General features: G+C 42.6%; 1 protein-coding gene across 2 annotated transcripts in view; it reads right to left on the reverse strand.

Moving 5' to 3' along the window:
• Positions 1–27,646, reverse strand: part of RFX7 (regulatory factor X7) — a 49,755-nt gene that overhangs the window by 14,983 nt on the left and 7,126 nt on the right. Inside the window, exons 1-4 of one of the 2 annotated variants that reach the window (XM_030497275.1) lie at positions 12,370–13,219; positions 10,715–10,791; positions 4,647–4,729; positions 3,698–3,820 (exon numbers count right to left, since the gene is read on the reverse strand). In XM_030497275.1, the coding sequence (XP_030353135.1) occupies positions 3,698–3,820; positions 4,647–4,729; positions 10,715–10,768 (260 nt within the window). In that variant the 5' untranslated portion in view covers positions 10,769–10,791; positions 12,370–13,219. Of the gene's footprint in view, positions 1–3,697; positions 3,821–4,646; positions 4,730–10,714; positions 10,792–12,369; positions 13,220–27,646 lie in introns of those variants that run through there. The other variant, XM_030497274.1, reaches the window with a different exon arrangement.

Raw genomic sequence — 27,646 nt, forward strand, 5'->3', positions numbered from 1 at the left:
TGTAATTTCAGTTTTCAGACAGATCATCCCATGTGGCCCCTCCTCCTCCTGGCTCAGCCGAGAACCCTCCATGTCCATCTGTGGTCTCTCATTGACTTGACAACACGTACCAGGAGTCTCTTCCCTGAAGCTCTTCTCTCTGCTACTTGCACTCTTGGCACATCGCTGAGCCCAGGAGCTGTTTTGCTTATTTGAAGGGTGGGTGGGAAACAGATGGGGGAGGGAAGGTCTGTGCAGAGACAGGAATGACAATGGGCACGCGGTTGCTTACATTCCTTTGTACAGAGCTCCACATCATGATACGGAGAAAAGGCCTTCCCCCCCTGCCAAGATCTTCAAATTATATGTACTCAAGACATAGATGACAGTAGGAGTGTACTTGAAGTACAGCGCCCAAAAAGCCCATGAAGACAATCAGGCTATGCAGCCCAGCCTACATAGCTTCCTGGGCAGAAAAAATAATATGAATAGCAAATGATGAACTTCTCGCATGAAATGAAACAAAGATCTTGGCTTATCCAATCCAGCAAGAACTGGTCTCTAAGACTGGGTTAGAGCGAAGAACCTTAGGAAGAGGTAGGCTCTTATTAAGCTGATAAAAAATTCTAGCACAGAAATAAATCCAAAAAGTCATGTAGGATGGAAACCAGACATCTGAAAACCATTAGAGAAATTAAGTGCAGGTCAGACTCCCAAGAGCAGCAGTAGAGGTGGGAAACAGCTGCTTTAGATAGAGTTTGATTGGCTTTTAAAAGAATATATAGGTAGTTGGTTATGACAGAGGACTGGATATACAAGAAGTCCCAGCCTGTTTCTATCAGGGAATTTTACATGCAAAACACTGGTTAAGTGCTATCTAACAAGACTAGTATCTTGTGTCTTTTATTTAAAAGGCATGGTATTCCTATACTACCACCCTCTTCTGTGCTAGCTTCTGAATATTCTTCTAACTTGTTGGCTAACATTCTTAACACTTAGTGCACATAATCCACACATCAGAGTGGCCCAACAGCCAGGAAAGCAAGGATTAATGATTTACAGACTAAAGGAAAGAGATACAGGATGACTCAAAGACCTCATAATCCATATTAAGCATATCAAGTGAATCTTCAGGGCACCAAACTTAAACATGAATGACTTTCTTTCCTTGCGACATTGCAGTTGAAGCAAGATAAGAGCACCCAAGTGTTTACTGAAGGCTCAACAGATCATTTTGTGGGCAAATGGGGATTTATCTGCATACCTACTGCAGGACTGCACTTAGACTCAGAATCTTAATTCCCTAAACTGGCTGAATCTACATCTGGCTGCCTCCAGAAGGGTGTTCACTAATAGGGAGAAGATACCCAAATAAAACTGACTTGGAAGAAAACATTGAAAGTACCTGATGGGAAGCAGCATCCATTCTCTGCAGGATACCAACATTAGGCAGCTCTCCCTGAGTTCCCATAGTATTTTCCAGACTATCCCCCATAACTCCCAGAAGAAGCTGGCAGAACTGTGTGTGCCCACAGAAACAAAGCTTCTTACAGCTCAACATATTCTATCAGTGCAAGCAGCCTCACAGCACCAACAAGCGAGGTGAACCAGTTCTCATCTACCTCCTTTCTGAAATTCAGCTGCAAGCTCTCAACCTTCCCAAGTGCTACTGCCTTGTATTATGATGCGTTTTTCATTTATTTTATCCCCTTCAAAAGGGAGAGGAATCCATTCGCTATAATCCAGAGATGCGAATTCACAATTAAATAGAAGAGGAAGAAAACAGAAGAGTCACTGTGTAGAATAAGCTCAACAAGAAGCAGCTACAGAAACATGGAGGAGCTGCAAACACCATCAGCACTTGCCAGTGGTGGATTTGCGCGGACTGCAAGCTTCTGTCTTTCCTCTTCATTGAAAAAAACCAACCCAAGCACATGAAAGGTGATGCAGAAGCCCAGTAGTTTTGCAAGATTTATTTTGACCAAAATTTAGAGCATGAATTGAGACGCTGGTGTGACGTGTCACTCTTCTGAAGCCTTGTAACTTTGATTTATAGTGCGGAGTGCATAAGCTTGCTCACTGTGAGCTCATGCGATGTCTATCTTGGTACGTAGAGGAGAGAAATGGTAACTTGTTAGTATGACAGAGGAGCGTTTTGAGAGGTTTTAACACCCTTAGGCAAAGAAAAATGACTTATCAAAACTAACTCTCATGTATTTATGTCTGTTCCCCACCTCCCACTCCAAGACTACTTTTCCTTTGGTGTGCAAGAATAACTCATGAAAATATTCAAAGAAACTGAATATTTTAAAAACAGAACAGATGCTTTCAAAGGAGAACAGATTCCAAACATTTGATATTTTCCTGAATATTTGCTTACCACCCTTATTTTGTTAGGGGAGGAAAAAAAAATACAATACACAAATACTTGATGCAGCTACATACAAAAGCCATCCAAATTTCACACTCCACAATCTGTAGATGATGATTTTTCCGGGCATCTGCAGCTTGGCACAGCATGGAAGCCAAGCAGATTTGTTGCTGAAGCAGGCCATAAATTATTTAATAAGAAATATATTTAAGAATAACGCTCCCATCTCTCTCCCGCACAGCAGCTGCCGCTGTTGCTGTGTCTGCGCGAGCGGCTGCTGCTCGGGGATTGGCCACCCCGGCACGTCTGTGCCATTGGCTCCACTTCCAGGCTGCGTCACCACTCCAGTCAATGGCACCATCTCACAAATAGGTGTGTGCATGTTTATCAACCCCAGGCAAGCGAATGCCATCATGTTTCAGCTCAGAGTAAAAACTTGACCAGAGAGAGTTAATTAAAAGGAGGTATTTGTGGAAGGCAACCCTGCAATAACAATTACTAAGGGCTGAATCCTGTAGGCACTTAGGAGGTGAAGGGATTCAGCTCACTGCAAATTACTGTAATCGTTCGGATTATGGAAATATTCATACTAGATCATAAATCTGTTATTCATCTTCAGGCAACCAGGCTGAAGATGATTATTCTCCTCCCCCCCCCCCACCCCTCTCCCGCCCCAGGGAATGTTCTGTAAATGAATTCAAATCCAACTTCCGTCAGACAGCTCCCTCTCCCTTGCTTCTAATCGCTTTCCCGTTACATGGTAGCGTTGAGACTTGACAACACAGACTCACAGTGGCCTTGGTTACTGGTTTCATACATATTCAGATATATAGTTCCTCTGTAGAAATCAGGTTTGCTGCAGGAAGGTCCAATATTTATGCATTATTCTGGAAAGAAAGGTGTGATGGGCTAGATCTTTTGTGCAAAATAGCTGCATATCCAGGAGGAACAATTCAACCTCTCAACCTAGTTAATGCAGTCATATAAGGCAGCATGAGCAAGCAGACCAAAAGGTACCATCAGATAGTAACTGGTGCTTTTTACCTGCGCTGCTCTGCCCACAAACCAAAACAATGTTCGTACAGATATTTACGTGTTAAGAAATGCTTGTATCTTTCCTTCAGCATATGTAATGTACAACCCTAAACATCGCAATCTTATCTTCACTGTCAGAAACAATGAATACGGTTTGCCTCACTGTAGCTAGAACATTCTCAGGTACATCAGTATATAAGGCCTTGTTCTACTATATGCACTCACACACGTACACCAGTAGAGTGCCTGTAGGGCTAGTGTCATCCACGCTCACTAAAGCCATATGCACGATTCCAATTCAGAAGCACTCACTTGTATTCATCATAAACCTCCTGCTTGGGAAGGGATGTCTCGGGGTGCTCTTCCAAGGTGTTCCGTATCCACGAGAAGGCGTGCATCTGCTGGGCACGGCTGGACGACATGGAGATCTGATCGCTAGTGAAAGAAGAAGCAATGCTGATGAAGTCTTTGCTCCATAGCTGCTCCTCAGTTACAAGACTTTATAACTGTCTGCCCACGCAGGCAGGCAGAGACACCAGAGACAGCGAGGGATGCTATCTCACACACTTAACTATTCCTTGAGACATGGGCAGCAGGTATCTCCCTCTTTCATCCACAATTTAACACATGGACTCCATGCTCCAGTTCCTGACTGATACACAGCCATGAGTGGACAGTGATGGGTGAGAGTTCACCTACTTCCCATCTTAAATTTATTGTTCCTTACTGACCACCTCTAAGCTTTGCCCACTCGGTTTCCCAGCTGCCCTTAGCTAGCAGATGCTGAGAGTGCTTCCTGTAGGCACCTGCGGGCTGATACGCATCCTATTGGGAACACGTACCAGTTTTGTGATGTTGTCATCTGCAGCTTGGTTTTCTAGACCTTCCTTTAGTCAAACAAATGTTACCAGAAATACCATTAGTTCCTCTTTCCCCCACCATCACATGTGTTGCTCTATTATCACTTCCTACACAAAAAGTGAAGGAACGATTACACTTGGGCTGCAAAACACTTTCTCCGATGACTCTTGCGTTTTAGGAGGTTTGTACTTACAAGCTATTCACGCACTAAAGATTCCAAAGTTAAAAAATCAAAACAGCACAACACAATCTTCAGGAAAAGAAGAGTCCCTAATGTTTAGTAAAGGCTGCTTCTGCTACCAAACACATCATGTGAAGGGTTCCTCAGCAGATAAGTGTCACGGGAAGTAAAGTAAGTTTTCAGTACTAGCTGCTCACATTTACACACTTGCACACATACCTTTTGTCTCCATTGTTGGGACCCGAAGGCAGCTGAAGGTAGAGGTAGAGTTTCTCTAGGTCTGTAAACTTCTCAACTTCTTGCTAGATAACAAAGGTGGTGTGGTTTAAAAAAAGGAAAAAAAAAAAAACCAAAACCAACAGTGGGGCAGGGGGAGAAAAGGCAAACAATAAAGTTGAGTTTGACAGCTAAACACTGCCATCCAACAGCACAGTCCTAAGTAATATCATCTTAAACAAGAAAATATTTACTTATGTAAAAAAAATGTGACTTCGAGCACTCTGGGACTAGAAATGTGATACTCTATTTTACATGCATACCATCGCACATTAGAAAGCACTTGTCCTCACTACAAAGTTCACATGCAACAAAAGCAGAATCTGTTACTGACATTTTCCCAGGTCACTTCCTTAACCAGACATGTAACATGTAAACTTTATCTTCTCAGAGTACACATGAAGCAGCTCTGAGAACGCAGCATCAAAACCAGCTATGCTGCAACAACAGGGGATATCAGACCTGATGCTGTGGAACCACTATATACTAATAGTTAAGCATCACAGACTTCGATGATGGCATTTCATAATCTGTTTATATACATATGTGGGTTTTTTTGTTTGCTTCCTTTGGAAATCAGAGATATTGAACAGGTACTGAAGACAAGGCATTCAGTTAAGATCAATCTTAGCGATTTCAGATTCTTCCTCCAGTGGATACCAGCTGAGGATCAGACACAAGGGGGAGTTTTACCTGGTGTATGCAAACAGTGATTGCTACACGCATACTAGCTTTTGGTCATCTGAAACCAGCTACATGGACTTAGAAATACTAAGAGAATCTGTTGTGGTGATGTGCTCAGGCCTGCTCTGCAGCAGTACGAGTAAAGCCATGCAACAAGGAGCAAACGGGTTCTCCTTCAGGAAGATGCTGCAGAAGTGGTACACCATCAGTACAGAATCAAAGATTCACATGATCCCTTTTTAAGTCAGAATACAGCTTTTGGATTACAGCTAAAAACCAAACACTTCAACCTGCGGCTCCCTACCTACCCAGCCATGTCCAGACCCAGCTGGCACCAAACTAACAGCAGTACCAGAGAGAGGTGAGCTCCCACTTGGCCTCCGCTGGCTTTGCACCCAGCACACAGGTCCCCTCCCGACCCCAGTCTCTGGGCAGGGACCAGGACATGCTGCCTGGGAAGGGTGCTGGGAGGGTGCGGGGCCTGCTGATCCCCACCATCTAACTGCTCCACAGAACTGGGCCACCAGCGATGCCACAGACGTTCCGAGAGCCAAGAGAAACGCTTCCAGCAGCAGCCAGGTAACAGACACCAGATTTGTTTCTTTCATAAGCTACAGCAAACCACAATATCTGGCATTTTTTTCTTCCGTCTGACAAACTCCTGAAACTTGCTGATCCCGATTTCCATGTGGCTCTACAGCAGCTTACACAGCAGTGGTGCTGAGACCACCAAATAGCCGAAAGCTATTTCCCAACTGGGTGCATTTTGTCAAATTCTCAGTTCTTGCTTTCCTGCGTAAGTCACAGAGGGTGAGTTTTCCTTTAAGTAAACCCATTATTGAAAGAGCAATGTTCTTCGAAGAAAATCAATCACTTATTTATTAAAGGACAGAAATTTAACAACTGCAAGAAAACTTGCACGTCTTTATTAGACCTCCTCTCCTTTGAGGAACTTAGCAGCTTTTTATTTTAAGCAGCAGCTGCCACAGCAGCACACCAAAGGACGCAGCGCAGGTGATGTTACCTTGCGTGGTAAGCGCTAACCCATGTGGCAAAAACATCCCAAGCAAAACATAAAACCCCCCCATGACTTTGACACTGAGGTGCAAAACTACCTCTCACCTCCAAACCTGATATGCCAGAGTGCAACATAAAAGGTGAGGTTTTAGAAGAAACATTAAATCTTTCATCAAAATATACCAAAGAAGATACCCACTGCAGCTGAAGCAACTTCTGCTGTGTCTTGGCAGAAGGAAGGGCTGCAGGAAAGGGCAGTAAAAGTGCATCCCTAGAGCTGAGGCAGTGGAGGATCACGGCTTCCTCACATCCTCAGCAGAAGCAGCTGGACAGTGACAGTTTCTCTCTGCTGTCACTCAAACTCCACTCCTCTCCACGCCTGGTCCCATGCAGCACTTTCTGCACTACTCCTCCAGCTTCCAGCAATGGCTGCAGGGCAACCCCGGGGAGGCAGGACTTCCTCGAAACAGGAGAGTTAACACACAGCCAGCAGTCAAGGCAGTCCACAGAGGTAATCCTACCTGGGTGATAATTAGATAACCCTAAGCTTATTAGATGAGACTGAATCTATTTAGAGAAAATGATCTTAAAACTGAAGAAGTGGCAGTGAAGAGATGGAATGTGACAGCCAGTACAAGTAGATTCAGGAGACATCATGTTTTGTTTAGTTTAAAAATTTGTTAAACATTATGTTTTCTTTCGGTTGTTTTCTCTAAACATTTCTAAAACTCTCAAAACTTTGTTTACAATCTCAGTAAGTACGATCTCTTCTTCAACCTCAGCTGACATCCACCAGTTCTCAGTGCTGAAGGTCTGGAATTTGGTAATAACTCTGTTACTGCAACCGTTCAAAGCATCAAAACTTTCTGATTTCTTAATGCAATCAGAAAAGAAAGATGAAGAACATTTCAGCTGGCCTACTGACTACTGACCAAGATGAAAAAGATTCATTTATCCTGAGTTTTACTTTGTGCTAAGTTGGATGCATATGGAAATGAATAAAAAGAAACAGAACACAAAATATACTATAAATTTTCTCCTACACCACCCCCCAATTAGGTCAATAAGTCAACAGAGTGGAAAAGAGTCAAAACATCAAAAGGAAGACTGGGATGCTGGCATCATGTTGGGCAAATTCCACTTTGCATAGCCCTTTAAAGCTTATGCTACAGTAGTTTTTAAACCCATACAGAATGTAAAATGTCTGGGGAATCCTTATCTGCTACTTATAAGTAAAAATCTAGCTTGAAGTTTCCTGACCTTGATTGACTGGTTCTATCAAATCACACTGTCTAATTCTCCAAAGGCTATTTATAAGCCACACTTCTTGAAGCTGCATTAGAAAAATGCATAAGCATGCTAAACTGCTTGCAAGACCAAGGTGCAAAGCCATCACAAAGCACCCCTGTTACTCTTGGTCTTCATGCATTATATTTATCTCCTGTAACTGGAACCACAGCAAATACAGGAAAATTCAGTAAAGATGGGGAGTAAGCAGTGTTCATACTTATTTTCACAACTTAGCTTCAATTTAGCCAAAACTTGAGCGGTCTTATATTCAGAGACAGAAAAACTAAGGACAAAGAATTACAAATGTCAAGTCATAGCTAAGCAAAGACTTTCAGTAACATAAAGCAGCAGTAATCTCTGATACAACAGTTACCAAATATAGATAGTTCACTATAGGAATGCACAACATATGTAGCAAACGAATTAAACCAGAGATCCATTTATATTTGCATTATTAGTGGCCAAATGAATCTGTCCTTTTGCTGTCTATGACACACACAACAAGGATCTCTTAGGAACAGATGCAACTTTCTTTTTTGTTCTAACAGGCATTTTGATTGAGCTGTGAAATAAACCAGAATGGCCAATATGTTGTGTTTGGTTTTAGTTTGGGGTTTCTTGGTTTGGGGTTTTTTTTTATGAAAATAACAGGGTTTGACATCTGGTTTCATTCTGAGAGACACTAACTAGACACTGAAACTTTTTGCAGCACAAGACACAAAAATCAGTTCAATACAGAATGTGGTTAAAGACTTAATCTGTGTTAGAGGAAACATGAGTTTATTCATGTTCCTGCTTGAACCAGAGAACCTATAGATTTGAATGAGTGTCTTCAGAATCACAGAATATCATTTAAGGCTTCCTGACCGTGGTGGATTGGTTCTCTCTGCCTGCTGACCTACCGTCAGGTCACCAACATTAGTGAAGTTTCATCCTAAAGTCGTCAAAAGGGATTACCTTGGGAAAACTCCAGGGAATGTGCTTTTTCTGGATTGTTTTAAAGAAGAAAATATTTAGTCAGGCCAAACTTTAGATAAGATAGAAGAAGAATACACTAAGGAAGAATTAGCAGAGTTACAACTTCTGTAATGAACACAGTGAAAAACAGCATTCAAGTTCGAACTATTTCATATTTTTCCACAGGTTATTTCTGTCCTCGAGTTCTGGTGAAGAGGAGCTGAAGGCCAGGGGCACTGCTGCAAGCTTTTTGGAAGACTACTATTTTAAGAGAGCATGGAGTGATCTTAATATTTCTTTCCACATTTTGAGTATTTATAGATACCTATACTCTAATCGAAGCAAAAAAGGCTATGCCAATGGCAATGTAACTTCCACCTACCGGCAGACTGGTTCTAAAGCTTGTCATACTTCAGCAGAACAAACATCTATTATTTAACAACCAGACTAAGAATAGCCAAGCAGTCAAGCAACCATCTCCCCACTTTGTGAATAGAGAAACAAGAAGCAAAGGTTAAATAATTTGCTCAAGGTCAGATGGTTTGTTGGAAACATGATCAAGACTGAAAACAGCTAATACTTGAAACAGAACCTCTTATCCTAAAAAGCTACTAATAAACACATTTGATGTGCTTTATCTGAACAGAAGCAGAAACATATTTCAGGTGCTAAATATTCCAAACAAGCCCTAAAAACACATGGCAGCTTTGCATTGACAGTGCCCAAGCCAAAGCTTCATTGAGTTTCTGCCCATCTCCTGCAGGGCCAAAAGACAAGCTACCCCCTTCTCTGCTGCAGGACCAAGGCACATTGGTCCTGCTGCTGCCCACATTGAAACTCCTCCAGCCATCACCAGCTTTGGTTTTCATGGCCATCAATCCAGCACACTCTCACCAGCAATGACCTCTTTGCAGAGGATTAAGGAAAGAAACTTTAACCTTCTTGCTGAGTGATTATATGGAGCACACAATTTTAAAAATCAGGTTCAAAAGTTCACTTAGTACGTGGCAACAAATATAACAAGCAAAGTCATAAGAGAATCTACTGCTAGACATGTTTACTACAGTTAAAAAGATGTTGTAATGAATTTTTAATGGCTGTTTACACCACAATTCTTGCTAATTATCTTTTTTGGATTGCACAGAATACAATGATTTTCTTATGATCTTCCAGAAACTGACAGTATGTCAGAAGGCAAGTGGTGCAGCCCAGCAAGTAAAAGGCAAATAACTTTGGTCTCTTGTATGACTAATTGCAGTTCCAGTGCCCTTATAGTAGCTGTCTTCCACAGTCCTCTGCTGCTAGCTACCTCCACAACCAAAACTATTGCCATTACCCCAGTTTCTTCTTCCTATTTCTCTCTCTTGCTATCCTGTGTTGAACTAGGCAGTCTACATGCTGAAGAGCATTGTGTGTGGCTCTGCACACTGCTGCTGTGACTGCTGCTACCAAACACAGCTGGTAACAAGCCTGATTTTTCCTCTACTGCTGCTTTTAAGATTGCTAGCAAACTGATCAAGTTGAAATGCTCCAAGGTATCATCAGCACCTCTCAGTATAACTGAAAGCTAGTCCCAGATTTCCTCCTTACAGTAAGGAGGGAGACAAGGGACACACATTCTCCTCTGATGGTTCATGAGACTGATTCAAAAGCTCTGAAAAGGTTTCTATCTGAACCAGACATGTAAGAACGTGCTCTTAAAGGAAATGTTCTGACCTGCATAGAAGCTTGGAGTCTGACTCTCTGCAGGCAGCTGGGACCCCAATCACAGGACTGCTCTGACAGATCCATACACATTCCACCAAAGAGGCAACCTGCTCATCTACTTTCTGCAGGACAAAACTGGACAGGGCTGCAAGGAAGCTCCAAACAAGTTATTTAGAGCTATACAGTCCCAGTCTGGTAATTTAACTTTCAGATTCTGTCTTGCAGCTCACGGCTTTCCAAAAGCATGTAAAAGTGCAGAAGCCATTTTGTCAGAATTCAACTTAATTTTTATTTCCTGAAGCTGTTCTGATGTTGGATTTTTCTTTTTTAAACTACTTGAACAGCATTAGATCTACCTTTGCTAACCTAGAGTGACCTTTCCACTGTTGAGAGGACTCCTTTGAACTCATCGGCAAGACAGACAAGGAGGCATCTGGAACAGAAAATTAGACCATCAGGACACTGCTGCTCTGTTCCGAGTCAAGCAATGGAGACTGCTTTGCCTCCAAAACCACTATTCAGAAAAAGAGCTTGTCCATCCAATGGATGAGACCCACACAAACAAATGGGCTCACACAAACTGATAATCCCTATCTCAGTACCCTAGGTCCGCAAATCCACAGAATTTAATGCAAGAATAGTCCAATGTCATGCCATTTTCTTAAAACAGCTTTCCAAGAAGCAGATGACTGGTTAATCTCCTACTTATGTACTCCCTCTCTGATGCTACTTAGGAACACTTGCCCCACTTCCCGTTTTTCACCACAGAAAAACCTGGTATTGAAAGTTTTACAAGTGCAATTTTGCAATTTGCCACTGAAGACTCACATAAAAACAACATTAAGATCTTATGACACCTGCTTTGTGTCCACAAATGTCAATGAGCAATAATGAGGACAAAAAATGACATTTTGTATCACAATTTTAGTTGGATGCATTCAAGAATTTTTAAGTACAGGCAAAACTGGGTCCACGTTCATCTGCAGTACAACAATACAGCTTACTTTAAACCTCTTACTACAGTAAATTAAGACAAGATTTTAAGGAAAGAGAATTCAATTTCATCTGAATTAGCCTACGATAATGTGACTTTAAGGAGTATTCTTTAGCGCAGCCGTACAGCTGAACAGATTCTGTTTGATCGTATCCAGATGGTTGTGCATGTCATCATTTTGTCTCACCCGCTGGTACTTCTGGATGAAATGCTGAAGGTAGAAAGTCAGAATAAGCAGACCCTTCCAGTCTTAAGATCCATGAACTCAGACACCAATTTAAAGAAATCTGCTCACTATTAAAAACAAACAAAACCTCTTTCTAACCTCGTGCTAGATATTGCTTCCCAGAAATAATCTCTAATCTAGATCCTGTTATTTTAATGCTCAAAGGAAGATGATGTTTATGCATTTCAAGGGCTTTCCTTCTTCAAGAAATTGGGTATCTCTCTGTCCTAAGCAGTATAGTGGAGCTAACAGGGCCAGAGATAGTGTGCAGCTTCCGAGGTTAGCAAGACACCTGCAAGATTTTCACACCAGGACATTAGTCCACGAGGTTTCGTGTGAACATGCAGTTCAACCTAGTTCCTTCCTTAAAAAATAGTATCAGCATGAATTAACTGTTTCAAGGAAACAGCAACATAATCATTGTCATTAAAGGCCTAAACAGCAATGGAACTTGAAGGCACAATTAGCTTCTTGCATACTCTGATATGTGCAATACATATCTTACATTTAACAAAATCATGCTTACAAAAGCACTAAGTCACCTTCCTGTATCTATACTGACAGTTTTACAAGTGGCAGGCAAAGAGAGGTCAGTATTTCCATGAAAAATAAACACCAAACCCACATCATGTATTTTTTTTGGCACTGGGAACTAATTTTGATCATATTTAATGGTAGTACCTTAAAGCACTGCTAAGGAAAGGCTTCATAACAGCTGTCAGCCTCCAGAGCCATCTATTTTGGTCTTGCAGTTTATTAAATATTGAAAAGCATTCTGGAGTTGTACTTACCAAAATGCAGTCCACTTTAGATTGTACAGTTTTGCTAGACGCAAGGGAAGAAAGAGAGAACAGAAATCTTGAATTAATCTAAACAGCAATGACAAAACATTACATATTACAATTTCTATCACTATACTACAGGCTTAACCTCCTGCTGTGAAATATCCTGCTAGTTCATGGAAGAATCCTCATCCGGCTATTTTTTTGTAGAAAGTCAGCCCAAACTTAACTGTTTCTTAGAAATCTTAGTAGTTCACTCACTCATATAAGAACTGGGGTTTTTTTTAAATGAAGTACCATTGCAACTAGGAGCTATTATCCCAAGTTGCAAAGCAGCCAGCATGGATATTACTGCATTTACTGTAAGCTCTTCCACAATTCAGATGCATTTTACTTGTTCATCTGTAAACACAGTTACCACCCCTTCTCCCCACACTTCAGTAAATCCCACCACTTCAAGGCATTTATTTCTAGCTTTCCAAAGAGCTGCTACAAAGCAGACACTTGGTATCCCACTGGCAAGTTAGGAGTTTTCCATGTTAGTCTCACTACCTCCCAGTTGGCTTATTAAGAAGCCACTGGGTGGGGACTGAATTAAAGTATGCCACAAATGACCTAAGTACATGTGCCAAGGAGTGCAAACAGTATGGAACTGATTATACTTCATATAAACACACCCATAAGCAGCTTTTGCATTTCTTCAGTGTGCTGTATTTCACATGCTTAGTCTAACTGCATTAGTTGAAGGCATTTTATTATTGCTCTGAAGAGGAGCAGAAGCTTTAAAATGCAAAAAACCAACAGTCTTTACTGTTGGAAAGCTACTGAACAAGCACTAAACATCAGTTTTCAGAGGTCAGGAAGCAATTCTTTTCCTAGTAGAATAAAACATAATTCAATCTCCTGTTAACACAACAAAACATCTGATTTCCAGTTACTTTATTTTTTTACAGGTGCTACCACATGCAGAGAAAGACCAAGGTATCTGATGGATATACCAAAATCATAAATAAGAAACACGCAAAACAAGTGGCTCTAGTGTCCGGCAGTGATAGGAACCAAAGCACTGAAACAGCACTGACTGTTGTATCTATGCCAAACGGGCAGGAGCTTGATTGTCCTCCTTGTTACAACGCTACATTTTGAAACACGACCATCTGCAAATCTGTTTTGCAGGAGCTGCTAATACTGATGCCCCTTCCCATACTAGAACTGCATATGTTATAGTGACAGAGTACAATAAAAAATGCCAACAGGTAAGAATATATGACCAGTCCACTGAAGCAGATACATCAGCAGACATCTACTTCAACTGACTTCGTGTAGAAGACAACCAGTTGGGTGGACACTCAGGAGCACCAAGATGGGAGTAAAGCAGAGATGTTGGGGATTTGTGAGAACAGGGAACACTAGCAACAGTAAAATGGGAACTTTTCCTTGCCTTAGGGAAGACAATCACATCTACTGTAGCAACTGCAGAAGGGAACACAAGTGTCATCTCGCTCTTCAAAAACCACCAACTTACTAGAAAAGTCTAAGGACACCAAGCATGGAAACCTCCTGCTGCTAAGAGTTATCACACTCTATCTGACCCAAAGCTGACCAAGGCATGCCGACCAAAGTCCTGCTGAAACAGAGGGCTGCTTCAGCAGGAGCCTTTTCTATGGCTTCACACGATAAGCTTAATGCAGAAAAGGAGCATAGAGAATAAAGGGATGCAGGGTACAGGCAGATCAAACTTGGTCCAAATAAAGCCTCTGCTCTGTAGACTTGCAGACGACACTGTGCACTAGGCTCTTCAGAAGACCACACTTCAGCCAGCATGCCCTCCCATCCTGCTAGGTTCTGCCAAACTGCGCATAAGCATGCCCATTTGCATTAGTATTTTCTTCTTGCAGAGAGAAAGAGGCAAGTTGCCAGGAGGCAGCTGGGCAGGAGATCCCTAGAGCTGTGCTTTTATCTCCAAATATCAGTCTGAGTCAGTAAATGTAAACTCTCAAATTTAGTTCAGGCTCTTCCAGTTGTGACCTCTGCTCCTACAGCACCGATCAACAGTGTCAAGAAGCTGCAGCAGAAGAGCAATAATAAGGCCAGCAAATGCAGTTCCTCTCTGTTTTCTTTTCGTCAACTGGTGGCGCAAAAAGGATAGTCAAGTTCACGTCCTTCAATATGCAAGCAGATGTTGTGACATTTTAAAAGGCAAAGTCCTATGGCTTCAGCAGGGACAAACATGTTTCTATTTTAACAGCTTTTTTGTTTTTCAGCTCCTGTTCCATGCTCCCTAGTATACTGGGAGGACACCATTAAAAATGGTTAGTGGTAAACTGAGGCTTCTTTTACCCTAGCCAGAGCACAGGTAGGTTAGCATAGCCTGATTCTACAAAGCCTGTGCCTAATGACAAAAATGCTTCTTATTTATCTTCCAGTGGAGTTATCCACGTCAAAGTCAAGCAATGGCAACCCTGAGGAACCAGCCCTTTGACTGGGAAGGTCCTGGGACAGGGAACTTCTCATGGTCCTGAGCACTGCACAGAAAAGCCCTATCTGGTGACATGGCAGGACACACATCTCCATCAAGTCAGGAGATAAGAGGACAAGTGACAAGGGTGGCAAAGGAAAAGCCATTCCAGTCATATTGTATTTGCCACTTTTGTTTATTTCACCCTTCTCCTTCCTCCACTAACAGGACAGGTATGTTTTGAAAGCTGAAATTTCATTTATAAACAAGTCAGTCTGTTTCTGCCTCTGTCACATGAACCCCTTACCCAACACTACAGTAACCGCAACCAGCAATCCCAAGAGCAAGGCTGAATCGGGCCCTACACAGAGCAGTTTCTGACCTTCGGAGGCTGCTACCCACACACTCTGCTGCACGTCCAGGAACAGCTGCAGGAGAGCAGAAGAGTGATAGATGTTCTCACTAATGAAAACAACCGGCTCAATCTACCAGGGACCTGAGCCCATCGGACAACTAAACTTAGAAACCGTACCGTAAGCCAGCAGCCAGCATTGCTCCACCTGGGGCTTGCTGTGACCCACCACACCTAGAAGCACAGCTGATGCTACCCTCTCTTTGGTAGCTCTTCATGCTGACAGTCTTCCTGAAGTTAAATTCGTTCACTTAACTTAATTCACTTAATTCAACTTAATTCAGGCTACTTCAAGTAATTTCATCCACAACAAGAGTTCCGATTCTAGGAGTAGCTGTCTCTTATGAGTGATAACAAAGGTAGCTGCTTTTACAGATACCTTAGATTTTACCAGCTTGCACCAGATATTGACCTACCACAAGAACCTGGGAGCATAAAACTATACATCAAAACTTTGCTGCTCCTCCTCCCCCCAATTCGATGACACTATCACAACCAATGATGATTCTTTTTCTCTGTTCATACCAGCATGAAGACAGTTTGAAAGGCCCACTGAATGACTTAAGACGGATGTAGTCCTGTTCTACTGTGTACCGCAATGCTCCTCAAAACATCAACTCTTCCCAAACACCACGAATCAACTGCTTACCTCTGAAGAGCTACCATCAGCCACTCAGACACAAGAACCCAGCTTCTATGGCTTTGTTAAACAGCAGAGAAAAGGGGGTTTCTTAGCCTGTGGTTTAGAGCGGCTAGCAGAGTGGCTCCCTGCAAAAGCCTGTGTCCTCCCATGGAACAGGCTGCCTTGGGTCTGCAGTGGAAAGCCTTACTGGAAAACCTCCAGCCCATCTTAACAGCCTCAGCTTTTGACTTAACCTTTAGGACCAAGACCTTTGAGAGAATCTTGAAGGTAACCTTCAAAGGCTGCAGTAATTTAACCTCCTAAATGCTGAAGCCACGTTGACAAATGCCTTAGAGTATCTTGGGGAGAACAGGGAGGGGGGGAAATCAGACTAACACATTTCCTCAAACTGCTCTTCTATCTTATGCCAAAGTATGCATGCCTGCTTTCCTTGACCTATTTATGTATTTCTACTCAAAACAGCCCCATTTTAACAGCTCCAACTTGGCATGGGCAGAATGAGGAGTGTGTTCTCTCCCCAGGTATGCAGCTGAGTTTACTTTGCACCATGGAGAAAAAGCAGGGGTAGGATGCAAGGAGACGTAAATTTATTTCAAAGTTGCATAAAACCAGATGCTGCTGAACCTTCCTCTATTTAAGCAACACTTCACTTTCAGGAACAGATAGCTGAACTTCACTGAGCAACATGGGACTATCGTACTACAAGAGGTGGCAGAATTCAGTTGCTCTGAATTCTATTTCCTTAATGCTGCAAATAGTAGACGCCATATAACCACAAGGGATATGAGAAGCATTATGCCTGTGAGACCAGAAAGAGGAAGCTGGTTGGGAGGGGTAAAAGAAAGCCCTTATTAGCTACTGCCTGGTTAACTCTAAGCCTTCTCAAGCCTGCACAGCCACTGAATCTAACCCTTATCAGCTTTCCAGCTGCAGAGCATTCACTCCCTGTGAAAGCCAGCAGCACAGCAAACACTGGGGGAGCATGCGCACAATGAACACACCGTAGGAACACCCACCCCCTGAGCACAGCTCCTGTCCTGGGACACACTGTGCAGGAGGATGCCAGTGAAGGGGCTCTGGGTTGTGTCCCTGGCAGGAGGAGGACAGCAGCACTTCCAGGACACTGCTCTGGCAGGGGTCCTCCCAGTCCCACAAACCACATGGGAAGCAGCTCTCCTCCTTCAGGCACTAGCAATAACTCGGTCCTCGAATGGAAGAAGATGTCAATGACAGCAACAAGTCCAGTCAGCAAAATTCAGGGGACAAGTGGAGCCACAATTTATTGTGCAAGATATCCTAATGGCTTGACTAGGTGGTCAAATGTAGAAAGCCCAAGAGTCATTTTTTCATTAGAGGTTTCATACCATCAGTGAAGTTCCCACAGATACTCTGCATTCCCTTCAGCCCAAGACTGCAAGTATTTGCATAAGCTGGAACACCCTCCCAAAAGCAGCCTCTGCAGACGTGTTTCGTGTGCTTGGTACATTTTGGACAGCCTAAGCAAAACATTATTTCTGCCGAACCCTAATGCAATTAATGAAGAGGAACCACTTTCCATCACTGCTAATAGGTGTGCCATGCATCATGAAGACAGGATATGACTCCTGACACCACAGCAAGGGTTCCCCACTGCAGGGCTCCAGTTTCCAGTACTCCTGCGCTGCGTTACATTATTACCCAATATACAGGACGCAGTAGGAAAAGTTGCAACTAGAACGGAAAACCCCAGCATATAGTTACTTATCATGGGCACTGTTAAGTAGTTACCATCTCAGAGGGAAACCACCTACCCTCTCCGACAATTGATACAGAGAGAGAGGAGGTTTATAAAGTTCTAAAATAGCTTTGGAGAAGGGGAAAAAAAAAGCCAAACCAGAAAGCTTCTAAGTTTTTTCTCTTGAGAGTTTAGCACAAGACCAGCAGCAACTCAGCACAGCTGCCATGGAGGAACAGCAGCAGGAGCTGTTCAGGGCCACAGGAAACCTTCCCAACTGCTCACTCGTAGCCCACATGTATGACCCTAACACTGTATGGCCATACACTGCTGCCCCAGTACTTTTACTCAGGTATCTGAAAACAAGCCTTCCATATGAGAAGGAAACCCAAGACAGCACTTAGAGCTGTCTGCCAAGGAAGAATTATTTTGACCGCATGGCCTTTTAAAAATTACTCAGGTCCGAAAAGCTTCCATTTCCCACTGCACCAGCCATTCCCCCATACAACCTCCGATGTTGTTTGTCAAACTATGGAACAACAGGGTCCAGGGACAGTCTTGAAAGGCTGCTTCTCTGGGGTGCAATACCACATGAGCAGCATTTCCCAGGCCTGTATCTCCCAGGCACAGGAGGTATTCGGGTGCTGATAGCAGCCAGGAGCTCTTTTTCCTGTGTGGTGTCCTCCTGCCTCTTTGCCTCTTGCAAAAACCCAGTCAGCTCCCAAGGAAGGCAAGTCAGACTCCACTACTAAATACCAACAGTGACAGTTTGGCCAAAGTCATCTTCCTGAAAGTCACGCTAAAATAAAGGGTCATTATTAAACTGACCATGCATCCTTCTGGAAAGATTCGATCACTTCTACAAGCCTGATGGCATCAGGTGACATTAGAAAAAAATAAAAATCTATTTACTCTGCATGCTGTGAGGAACCACTCAATAAAAGGATTAGCAACCCTATTACAGTAAGTGGTACTATCAGAAAGGTACTATTATCACATCCTTACCACGACAAGCACTGTGTCCCAGCGGTGCCTGCAGGATTCAGCCCTTAAATCTTAATCTTACTGAATTAATGCTTTTCTTTCTTAGACTAACAGCTCTAAATATATCTTTATATAACCTTCCATTCAGAAGCACAAAGAAACGTTAAACTGGAGCCAAGGATCATCTAAGGAGAAAATTATGAAACAGCCGCCTATGTGTGCTGCTACTCAATTAACATCTTAACATATGCCATGTTACATTGTCTGGCTTGGCTCATGTTGATAAAGAAGTAAAATGGCTGTAAAAGCATTTCAATTAAATATTTAGAAAGCAGAGCTGCAAAAGGTTGAAATATGTTTGAGTAAGCGAAATGCTGACTATATATACTGCTCAGTTAATGGAGTAAGAGCTTTTGCTAGCACAGGTTACTGAGCAGAGAGAGCGCACCCAAGCTGGGCACGTCTGCCAGTCAACCCTGGCACCCCAGCATGAGCGCAGGTGTCCCCTCCCATCCACATCTCACCCTCCGGCATGCAGGAGCCAAAAATCAGGTGGCTTCTGATGCCACCTAGGGGCTCTCTCCCTGCCTGCACTCCTCTGTCCCCTGGGGATAATTCAGTGTCATGCCTTAAGGACAAGGCGCCTGAACCTAGCACAAACACAAGCAAAGAGAAGGAAAACATTTAATACAAGACGAAGTAAATCCTCCAGTATTCAAATGCAGATATAGTCTTACTCCAGGTGAAAGCTACAGGGACTGTAACTGCATTTTGGAAGCACGTGAAGTACTGTTATTTCCCTAAAGCATAAAAATAGCCACAAATTGTGTCCATTGGGAATGTAGAAAAGTGTCCAACCCTCAGGCCTCAAAAAGTAAACAAAGCAAGTATTCACCAATTTGTAAATATTGGCTCTTTCAGCTTCAAGGCAGACTCCTCCTCAGTCCAAGTCAAACCACTCTTCCCAGCAAAACAAGCCAGGAACAAGCACAGCAAGCCGATACAACAGTGCAACAGGGGCGAGCTGCAACCATTTTATCTTCCCTGTGACCTAATCTACCTCCTTTCACTCACCAAAAAGAATAAGACTGACCGGTTTCCATCTGACACGAGGAGGAGCAGTGCTGCTCCACAGTGCTGAGAAAAGTAGTAGTTCAGCATGCCACGACATTTTAAGTTAGTGCAGGTTAAAACTGGTCAAGTGCATGACTTCAATGCTTCTTACTAAAATGAATATAATTAAAATATTTTACATAGGATAAAAATTTAATCCTTTCACCATTTCTGACACTATGATGATATTCTGAGTGTTAAACAATACCAACGATACAAACAGCTGAACAAAGAAGGAAGATAAGGCTGCTAATGAAACACCCAAGTCTCCAACATAGCCCATTGTAATGAACTGCCAAGAAATAATTAGCCAGCAGACATCAGCATACCTACATCTGAAATTTAGGTCTACAAACATTTCTTCTAGCTCTCTGAAGAAATATGGCTGTATTCAACGCTAAAGGCTTCTTCCACAATTCTTAAAATAACTGGGAAGAACCTACAACAGCCACACAGGCCAAGTGCTCTACTCCAGCACCAAGCCATTTAAATTCCAGGGGGGGTTTACATTTATTTAAACACAGCATTTTGCCACAAGTTACTTTCATGAACTCTTAGAAGAGACAAAGAGAGTGCTTTTACACAGCTCTCACCCTGGTTCTTCCAGCATTGCTCTGAATTTGAACCCATGCATATTGTTATATTCAGGCAGGACTCTATTCCAAGGATGCAATGCCCTCTGTACGTTATGTGGGAAGATGATATGATGAAGATGATATGACTTCAGAGGAGCTGCATCGTACATTTATTACTAACAATCTACATGGGGCACTGCAGGGCATTGTTCTAAGATTAGTCTGCAAGGATCAAGTACCTAGAAAGGCTAAAAACAAAAAACACAGGGCGATCTCAATAAAGTGACATGGAGAAGTCACTTAAGCAGGAACTAATTCTGAAGTATGTCTCACTAAAAGCAGAAAGAATGGATAGATACACTCACCAGATAGGCAGGTTTGTGGCTAAACAGCAAATCAACCATCGCAACGGCTCATGTATTTCACAATGATAACTCGTGCTCTTAAAACCCATTATGAAAAAACAAATCTATCTTTGGTTGCATCTGAATTCAGCGTACAGTTAGCTAAAGATCTGCTGTGGTATTTTCAGCCATGGTCAGCAGAAGCCTAATCACATTATTACTTAAGGCTAGTATTTCTAAGGGTTCTGAACTGGAGATGCTCTAAAGTATGGTGAGATTTTTCTCCATCCTTTGTCCCACATGGCTCTAAGAAAGGATGCCCAGTGAAACTACTGGGGTGACACTCAGCAGCAGCACTCAGGGTCAACTGCATCGCACTATCAGCCTGGAAAGGAGCCCCAGCCTTCGCACCATGCTACCACCTCAAGAGTACCTGGGGCCTGACACATGCTAGGAAGCAAAGCAGCACTTGGAGGGCTGCAGTGGGGCTGGTTAGCCACCCAGACACCGCACTGGGGAGGTTCAGCTTAACCCACACGGCTTCCCTCACACATGCTTTGTCCCCCCTCCAAGCCACAGACATCCATCTCTCCCCTTCACATTGAACAGCTCACCCACAGGCAACACTGACTTTCTACAAACAAATCCAGCTTTTATCTAGACCCCTACTCCCAATGCTGCTTGCAATATCCCATTACCTCTGCTTCTGCCTGATCTCCAGACGTCTGCATCCCTCCTCCTCTTCACTCCCTTTCCTCTCATGGCTTTCCACCACATAGCTCCTCTGCATCCTTTTTTCTACTTGTGGAACCTGCACCCAAGTGCTGACCTTGCTAACTCCCAGGAAATGTAATTCTTGCAACCTCTTAAGTTTCCCTGTGCTGAGTAATGCCCTGAGTATCTACAAGCACTCTCCAAGCATTTGCCTACTAAAAGGGTCACTTCTTTCCTGCTAGGTGGCCATGACTTCCCTGCCACAGGAAAAGCAACTTCTCTCCCTGACCTGTGCCACACTGCTCACTGGCACATCCCATAACCCTACTCCTGTCCTTGACTTTTTCATAGAGGAGAAAATGTAAAAGCTGAACATATGGAGGATGAACATGGCACTGCTGCCTGGTGGTGACAGCCATACAACCTCCCATCTCAAAATCTCCTCCTTCTAGTTCAGCTGCCACAGGTTCTTTCAGGCTCCATCCTTCAGCCTTGCACCCGCACACTGGGGCACTTCTCACTCACTCCAGGCACGGAAACTGCCTGGTGTCTGCATATAAAAAGCTGCAAGTAGCCAGAAGTCTCTTGCCTACCTCAAAGGTTGGTTCACTGAATGCTAAAGCAGTATAAGCCCATTGGTTTTCCACGCTCTGTTTCTGAGGGTAAAAAAAAAAAAATAAACCTAATAGCATCTTTTAAAACGGTTTTAATCCCTAAACTGGGATCTTTAGAAAAGTTACAGACACATGCTACTCTTATTCTCAAATATTTTGTTTGGAAAGTTTGATTTCCTCTAGCCTACAACACAGGTGAACTTCAGTTTACATGCAGGCTCAAGAGCTTGTCTAAACCTGTAAGCTGCACTTGCTTTAACTTCAAGCTGAACAAAATTTAATTAAGTTAAAGTTGTGTAAGTTCACAAATGCGTGCATCTGTTTCAGTTTGTTCCTACAAAGCTGGGTTTGAACACAACTGCACTCACTGCTGAGTGGTAGGTCATAGCTTAACTGTGTCAAGCGAGCATCTTTCACAAGGCTGCACTGCAGGACCAGTTGCTCTAACCCAGGATTATGAGGCATCCATCAGGCCTGTGCAGCTTCACAGCAGCCAGAACATACAACCCTTCCGCCAGCGTTGCATAAACTACAATCATAGGGCAGATGAGCATCATTCACTCAGTCACCTTCTCTCCACCCACTACCTCCTTGGCCGTAGGCTGCCTCTGTGGCTGTGATGAATGAACAAGCAAGTCTATCAGATTATTTCTTTCCTCTAAAACCTCATTTATGAATGGAAATTATGAACAGCAGGCATCTGATCAGTACTTAATACCCCACAACTTCAGGGTTCAGTACTCCATCTCCTCAGAACAGAGGACAGTGTACGCAGCCAGTTTCTTGCAGGCAGACTGTGCTACGCTTGGCTCTGCCACCCCATCCTACTTCTGTGGCAAACTAGGGGGGTGGGACCGAAAAGCTGAGAACTTAGCAATTTTCTTCTCAAGTAGCATACCTGCCTTGCAGCCACAGCACTGTCCATAACCATTTTGATACCTATTTTAGATGTTTTCGTATTGTCATGGTTTCCTTTTAAAAACATAGCAGAGCGCATGTGACCTGTCCTAGTACAAAGTACTGAAGCCACAACCATGCAGGCCCCTGAATTTAGCACCCTATTAAAAATGATTTGCAGAACACTTGCATGGATTCCTATTCCTAGTATGTCCATTTCAAACATTCCAGGGAACTCCAAATTTACACCACAATTTAGTTAGCAAAACAGTCAGAAACAGAAAAGGCTGCGCTTGACTACTAGAACACACATCAGAAAAGCTGCATTAAACTTTCGACTTTCCAAGTATAACTGCACCAGAGAATTATATGTAACACGGCTGTAGACAGAAAGCTACTCAAGCAAGATTCACCGAGATAACCCCACTGTTGAAATCCACCTGTAGGCTGCAGCACAGAACTGCTAACATCTTTCAGCATCTAACAATTTACTGAAGTATGCTTGTATAAAAGTCTTGCACTAATGTTACCCACAATTACTTGTCTGCTGGGTCCTTCCAGGAGGAGACATTGTCTAAGAGCACTACAGAACTGATCAGTCTTGATTTTCATTCCTGTGAACCACATCATGCGTAAACATGCCAGTGGGAGAGCAGATGTCTGCATTAAAGGAATGAAAATGTCTTTTCCTGATCATTAACACAGTTTGATTTCAATTTTCAAGGTGAACTATATGCTGCTTTGCCACTCCCTCACAGAGCAGCTAAACTAATCAAGCCAAAACTGCAGCTCACTCGAGTTTGACAAATTTAGGAAAAGACCATCTCTTCCAGAAGAATACAATGTACTTCAGCTATCTCCTTATACCAGATTGGGCCTAATTTGCCACAAAAGCTACTACTATCTAAACTATTCAATGGCAACTAAGAACTTTTCTGAAGTGACAAGAATCACTGTGAAGTGATAAATAACAATGATTAGATTCTGCACTGCAAACACCCATTCTAAATATTTTCATCCTGAACATCTGCAGCTATTGATAACATCCCAGTACATTTATGTGTGTCTACGCACTCAGAGAGAAACCTTCCACACACTGAACCACTGTACACACAAGCTAAGTTTTCTTCTTCAATTAAGCTAAAAGTTTCACCAACTTGAATGTACAAACCATGATGGTACATGAACCTCACATTCTTAATGCCTCCAAGAGACGTAAGCTTTTAGCAAGAAAATGATGCCGTCCATGGGGATATGTGCAATGAAAGCTAAATGGGGACTATTTAAACTCACCGGTACTAAACAAAAAAAAAAAAAAAAATTACTTGTTTTTTTTCATTTTTATTCTCAGCCTGAGAGATCAAGAGTATTACTATTTCTTTAGCCGTTGTAAACCAGGAAAATTGACTACTCACAGTGTACATTCAGGCATACATCTACAGGCAATCAGACACTTAGCTTCTACTTGGAAGTAATCAGTAAGAGACAGTTGTCAATATCTTTGTGGATCAGGGACTCAACTATACAGGTTACCAAACCTTCAGGGTCAGCATTTTAGCATTGTTTTGCATAATAAAATAATTTACAAGGTTATTTTTTTAGACCCAACTATCACTATATACTGCATTTAGACAAACTTTTGTGTGATGTAATTAAACCACACACAAACCAGCATTTCTAAAGTGCCATAAAAAGAAAAACCATGCTTTTTCTTATGTCTTCAGCACATTTGTTGATTACTTGGGATTTTGTTTATTTGACTCAGTAAGCTATCTCTAGTTGTTAAATTCAAGTGATGGTTTCAGTTCAAAATATGCCTTTCCATATTTTTAAAACTACATCCGTCAATCCCATTTCATCCACCTGATGAATGGAAGAGGCAAATACACTTTTCTCTCAGCTGCCAATTCTCTTCTCAACTTTTTATGAGTTAATCATGGAACTATACCACTGAAATCAAGCCTAGTGAAGGTCATTCTGCAAAGCAGGCTCCAGGAGCCAAAAGCTGGCTTAGCTCTTCAGCAAACTGTGGTTCCAGGTGTGCAGCATACAATTACTGCCAGTGAGTAATTTGACTGTCTTTTAAATATGAACTAATTTATTTAGTTTACATGACCACTAATAGCAACTGTAGGCCCTAGCACAGCTCATCATTTATAATGCTAACAGGCCTAATAAAAAAGAAAATAATCAAACTATAAAGGGAATGGGCAAACTTTTTAAGTACCCTTAATGAAAGAAAGGCCATACTTTGTCAGAGCTGGAATAAAAGGTTCCTGTGGCACAGTCTCTGACTCCTGCAAGATTATTTCAAAACAATTTTTGGCCATTGCTTCAGACAGTGCCATCACAGAAGAAAGAGCTGCAACTTTAATGCAAAGGCTGAGCACTGGCCAGCCGGCTCACAAGTGCCTCAACTGCACCTACCAACTTCCATATCATCAGCACAAGGATCACAGAGCAATCATCTACCTTTCTGTGAGAAGCACAAAGCATCTGAATCTGAACATAGCGTGAGAGATGGCAGTCACAGGCTGTGTAAAACCAACAAGCACAGCTCGCTTCGGCAGGGTATTGTCCTGCAAGGGAGCATCCCTCAGTGGCAGAGCAGGGACCCTGACAGGCATTTGCCACCTGCGTGCTCTCCCAGAGAAACGACTGCCTGCACACCACCAGCATGGACAATAAACCTGTCCTGCCGGAGGATACCCAGGCCTAAAGCAGAAGCCTCGAGTCCCTGTTTCAGATTGTCTCCAGACACCCCACTCACACGGCATCCAGAACCACCTTGCCCAGTTCTTCCCTCAGCATCCAAGCCTCTCAAGTACTTTTCTCCACTGAATTAGCAATATAGCTAGCATGACTTTCTGAATGAAAGAGTTGTCACTATTTTTCAAAGCAGATTAAAAAAAGGACTTAAGTCCATCCGCAAAAAAATATTAAATAAATGTTAAAGCTCTTCAATTTATAATTGAAACAGTTACCACTTGTGGTACTGTTTTTTGAAGTCTGTATTTTAACATGGCAGTGGTTGTGAAGAGGAAGGGAGAAAGCACACAGTATTTCAACTGAAGCCGCAAAGACTACTCCAAGTATTTTCAGGTGATTTCTAAACGAGGGCAAGAAGAAGGTGAGGAAAACACAGGAGAAAGAATTGCCCACCCTATTATCCAGCACACCTTGCTCACAAGCTAATTCTTGTTTGTCTGAAGGACACTTGAGGCAGACACTTCCAGACAACCTCGTACTAAGAAAAAGTTCCACCAGGCTGTTTTGCTGACAGCTTTAAAAATAATTTAATTCACTGCTTTATAGGCAACCAAAGTAATGAACTGTAATTCCTCTTGTCCAGTGCAATCCAACTATTTCAGTGGCAGGAGTCCCAACAACCTCATAGTGGTACTTCGGAATCTTTGACTAAGAAATACAGATTGCCTCCATGCCTGTGAGACCATCCATCAGAAAGGACAGCCATAAATCACAGACCTTGACATTTAACCACAAGTTTCTTCTCCAGGGGAGATAAGAATATGCCTCATTTAATAAACGAGTTCTTCCCAGGTACAAGATTTTCTTCTCAAACTTGAAGTATCTGACAATTGTGATATCACCCCCAGCCATCTCCAGGAAAAGGCTAAGCAGACCCATCACTCTGAAGGACCACAGGTATACCCCATAAGACACACATCTGTAGACACATCCCTCATCTCCATAACTGCCACGCACTGCACCATGTGGTATATTTACAGGTTATAGTTAGAAAGAGTAACAGGTCACACACCCATAGCAATAGATAAAGATGAGACCACTCACCAGTGGTACCAAGCAGGCCCAAAAGGAGAGGTCTGCCACCCGCAAGAGGCCCTCACGGCGCACATCCCACCACTGAGACCATCCCCATCCCCAGTCCCACCTGCAGCAACACCCAGCCTCCCCACCTGCACTGGTACAGTGTCACTGCAGCAACCACGAACAATTGAAAACAAGCAACAGGGAAAATACTTGGGAAGTTTTGAATGTTTTTTCCACTGTCTTAATGATTAAACATTCAGCAACAGAAAACACTTGGCAGCTTACTGAAAGCCTGTTGATGGCACAGCAGCCGATAACAAGCATCCTACTTGATGAGAGATAATCCTTTTTCCATTAAATCAAGAAAGCATTAAAATGGAGACAGTGGCTAACTCCATTTAGAACAAAACAAACCCTCCAAATTCCCAAAGATCTGAGGGAACAAGAGGGAACACCCCAGTACTTTCAGAATTTTTAGATTTATTTAGGAGATTCTTCTCACTGACTTGAAAGTGCCAATTTGTGCTGACCTTCTGGTTGGGCTCTTCCTAGGTGACAGAGCACTGCATTTTCATCTGTTCAATTTACCTTTGAACCACCTGCTGATAGCTTTTCAAACATACAATCCAGCATTCTACCTGGACTGCTTCAGAGGCAAGCTAGGAAACTACTTTCACCTCCTCATCTTCACAGCTTAAAAACAAGAAAAAAAAAAAAAAAAAAAAAAAAAAAAAAAAGAGTTCCTCATTTATACATGAGGCTTTGTAATACTAGATATTAGAAAGGCTTGAACCAAAAATCCAAATTTGGATCCTGATCTGAATTTTGCAGCTCTGGCCCTTCTCCAAATACTTCTGTTTGGCAAGCGGCGGAGTGGAGTAACAAGAGAAGGCAACATACATAAGTTATGGGATCTGTATAAAAACATTAAGCTCAACCCCTGCTCTCAAAACTACACATACACACACACAAAAAAAAAGACTAATAAAACCACCCCAAGCCCCAATTAATTAAAAGATTAATCAG

This window comes from Strigops habroptila, chromosome 9, assembly GCF_004027225.2.
Source record: "Strigops habroptila isolate Jane chromosome 9, bStrHab1.2.pri, whole genome shotgun sequence".
Classification (NCBI taxonomy): Eukaryota; Metazoa; Chordata; class Aves; order Psittaciformes; family Psittacidae; genus Strigops; species Strigops habroptila.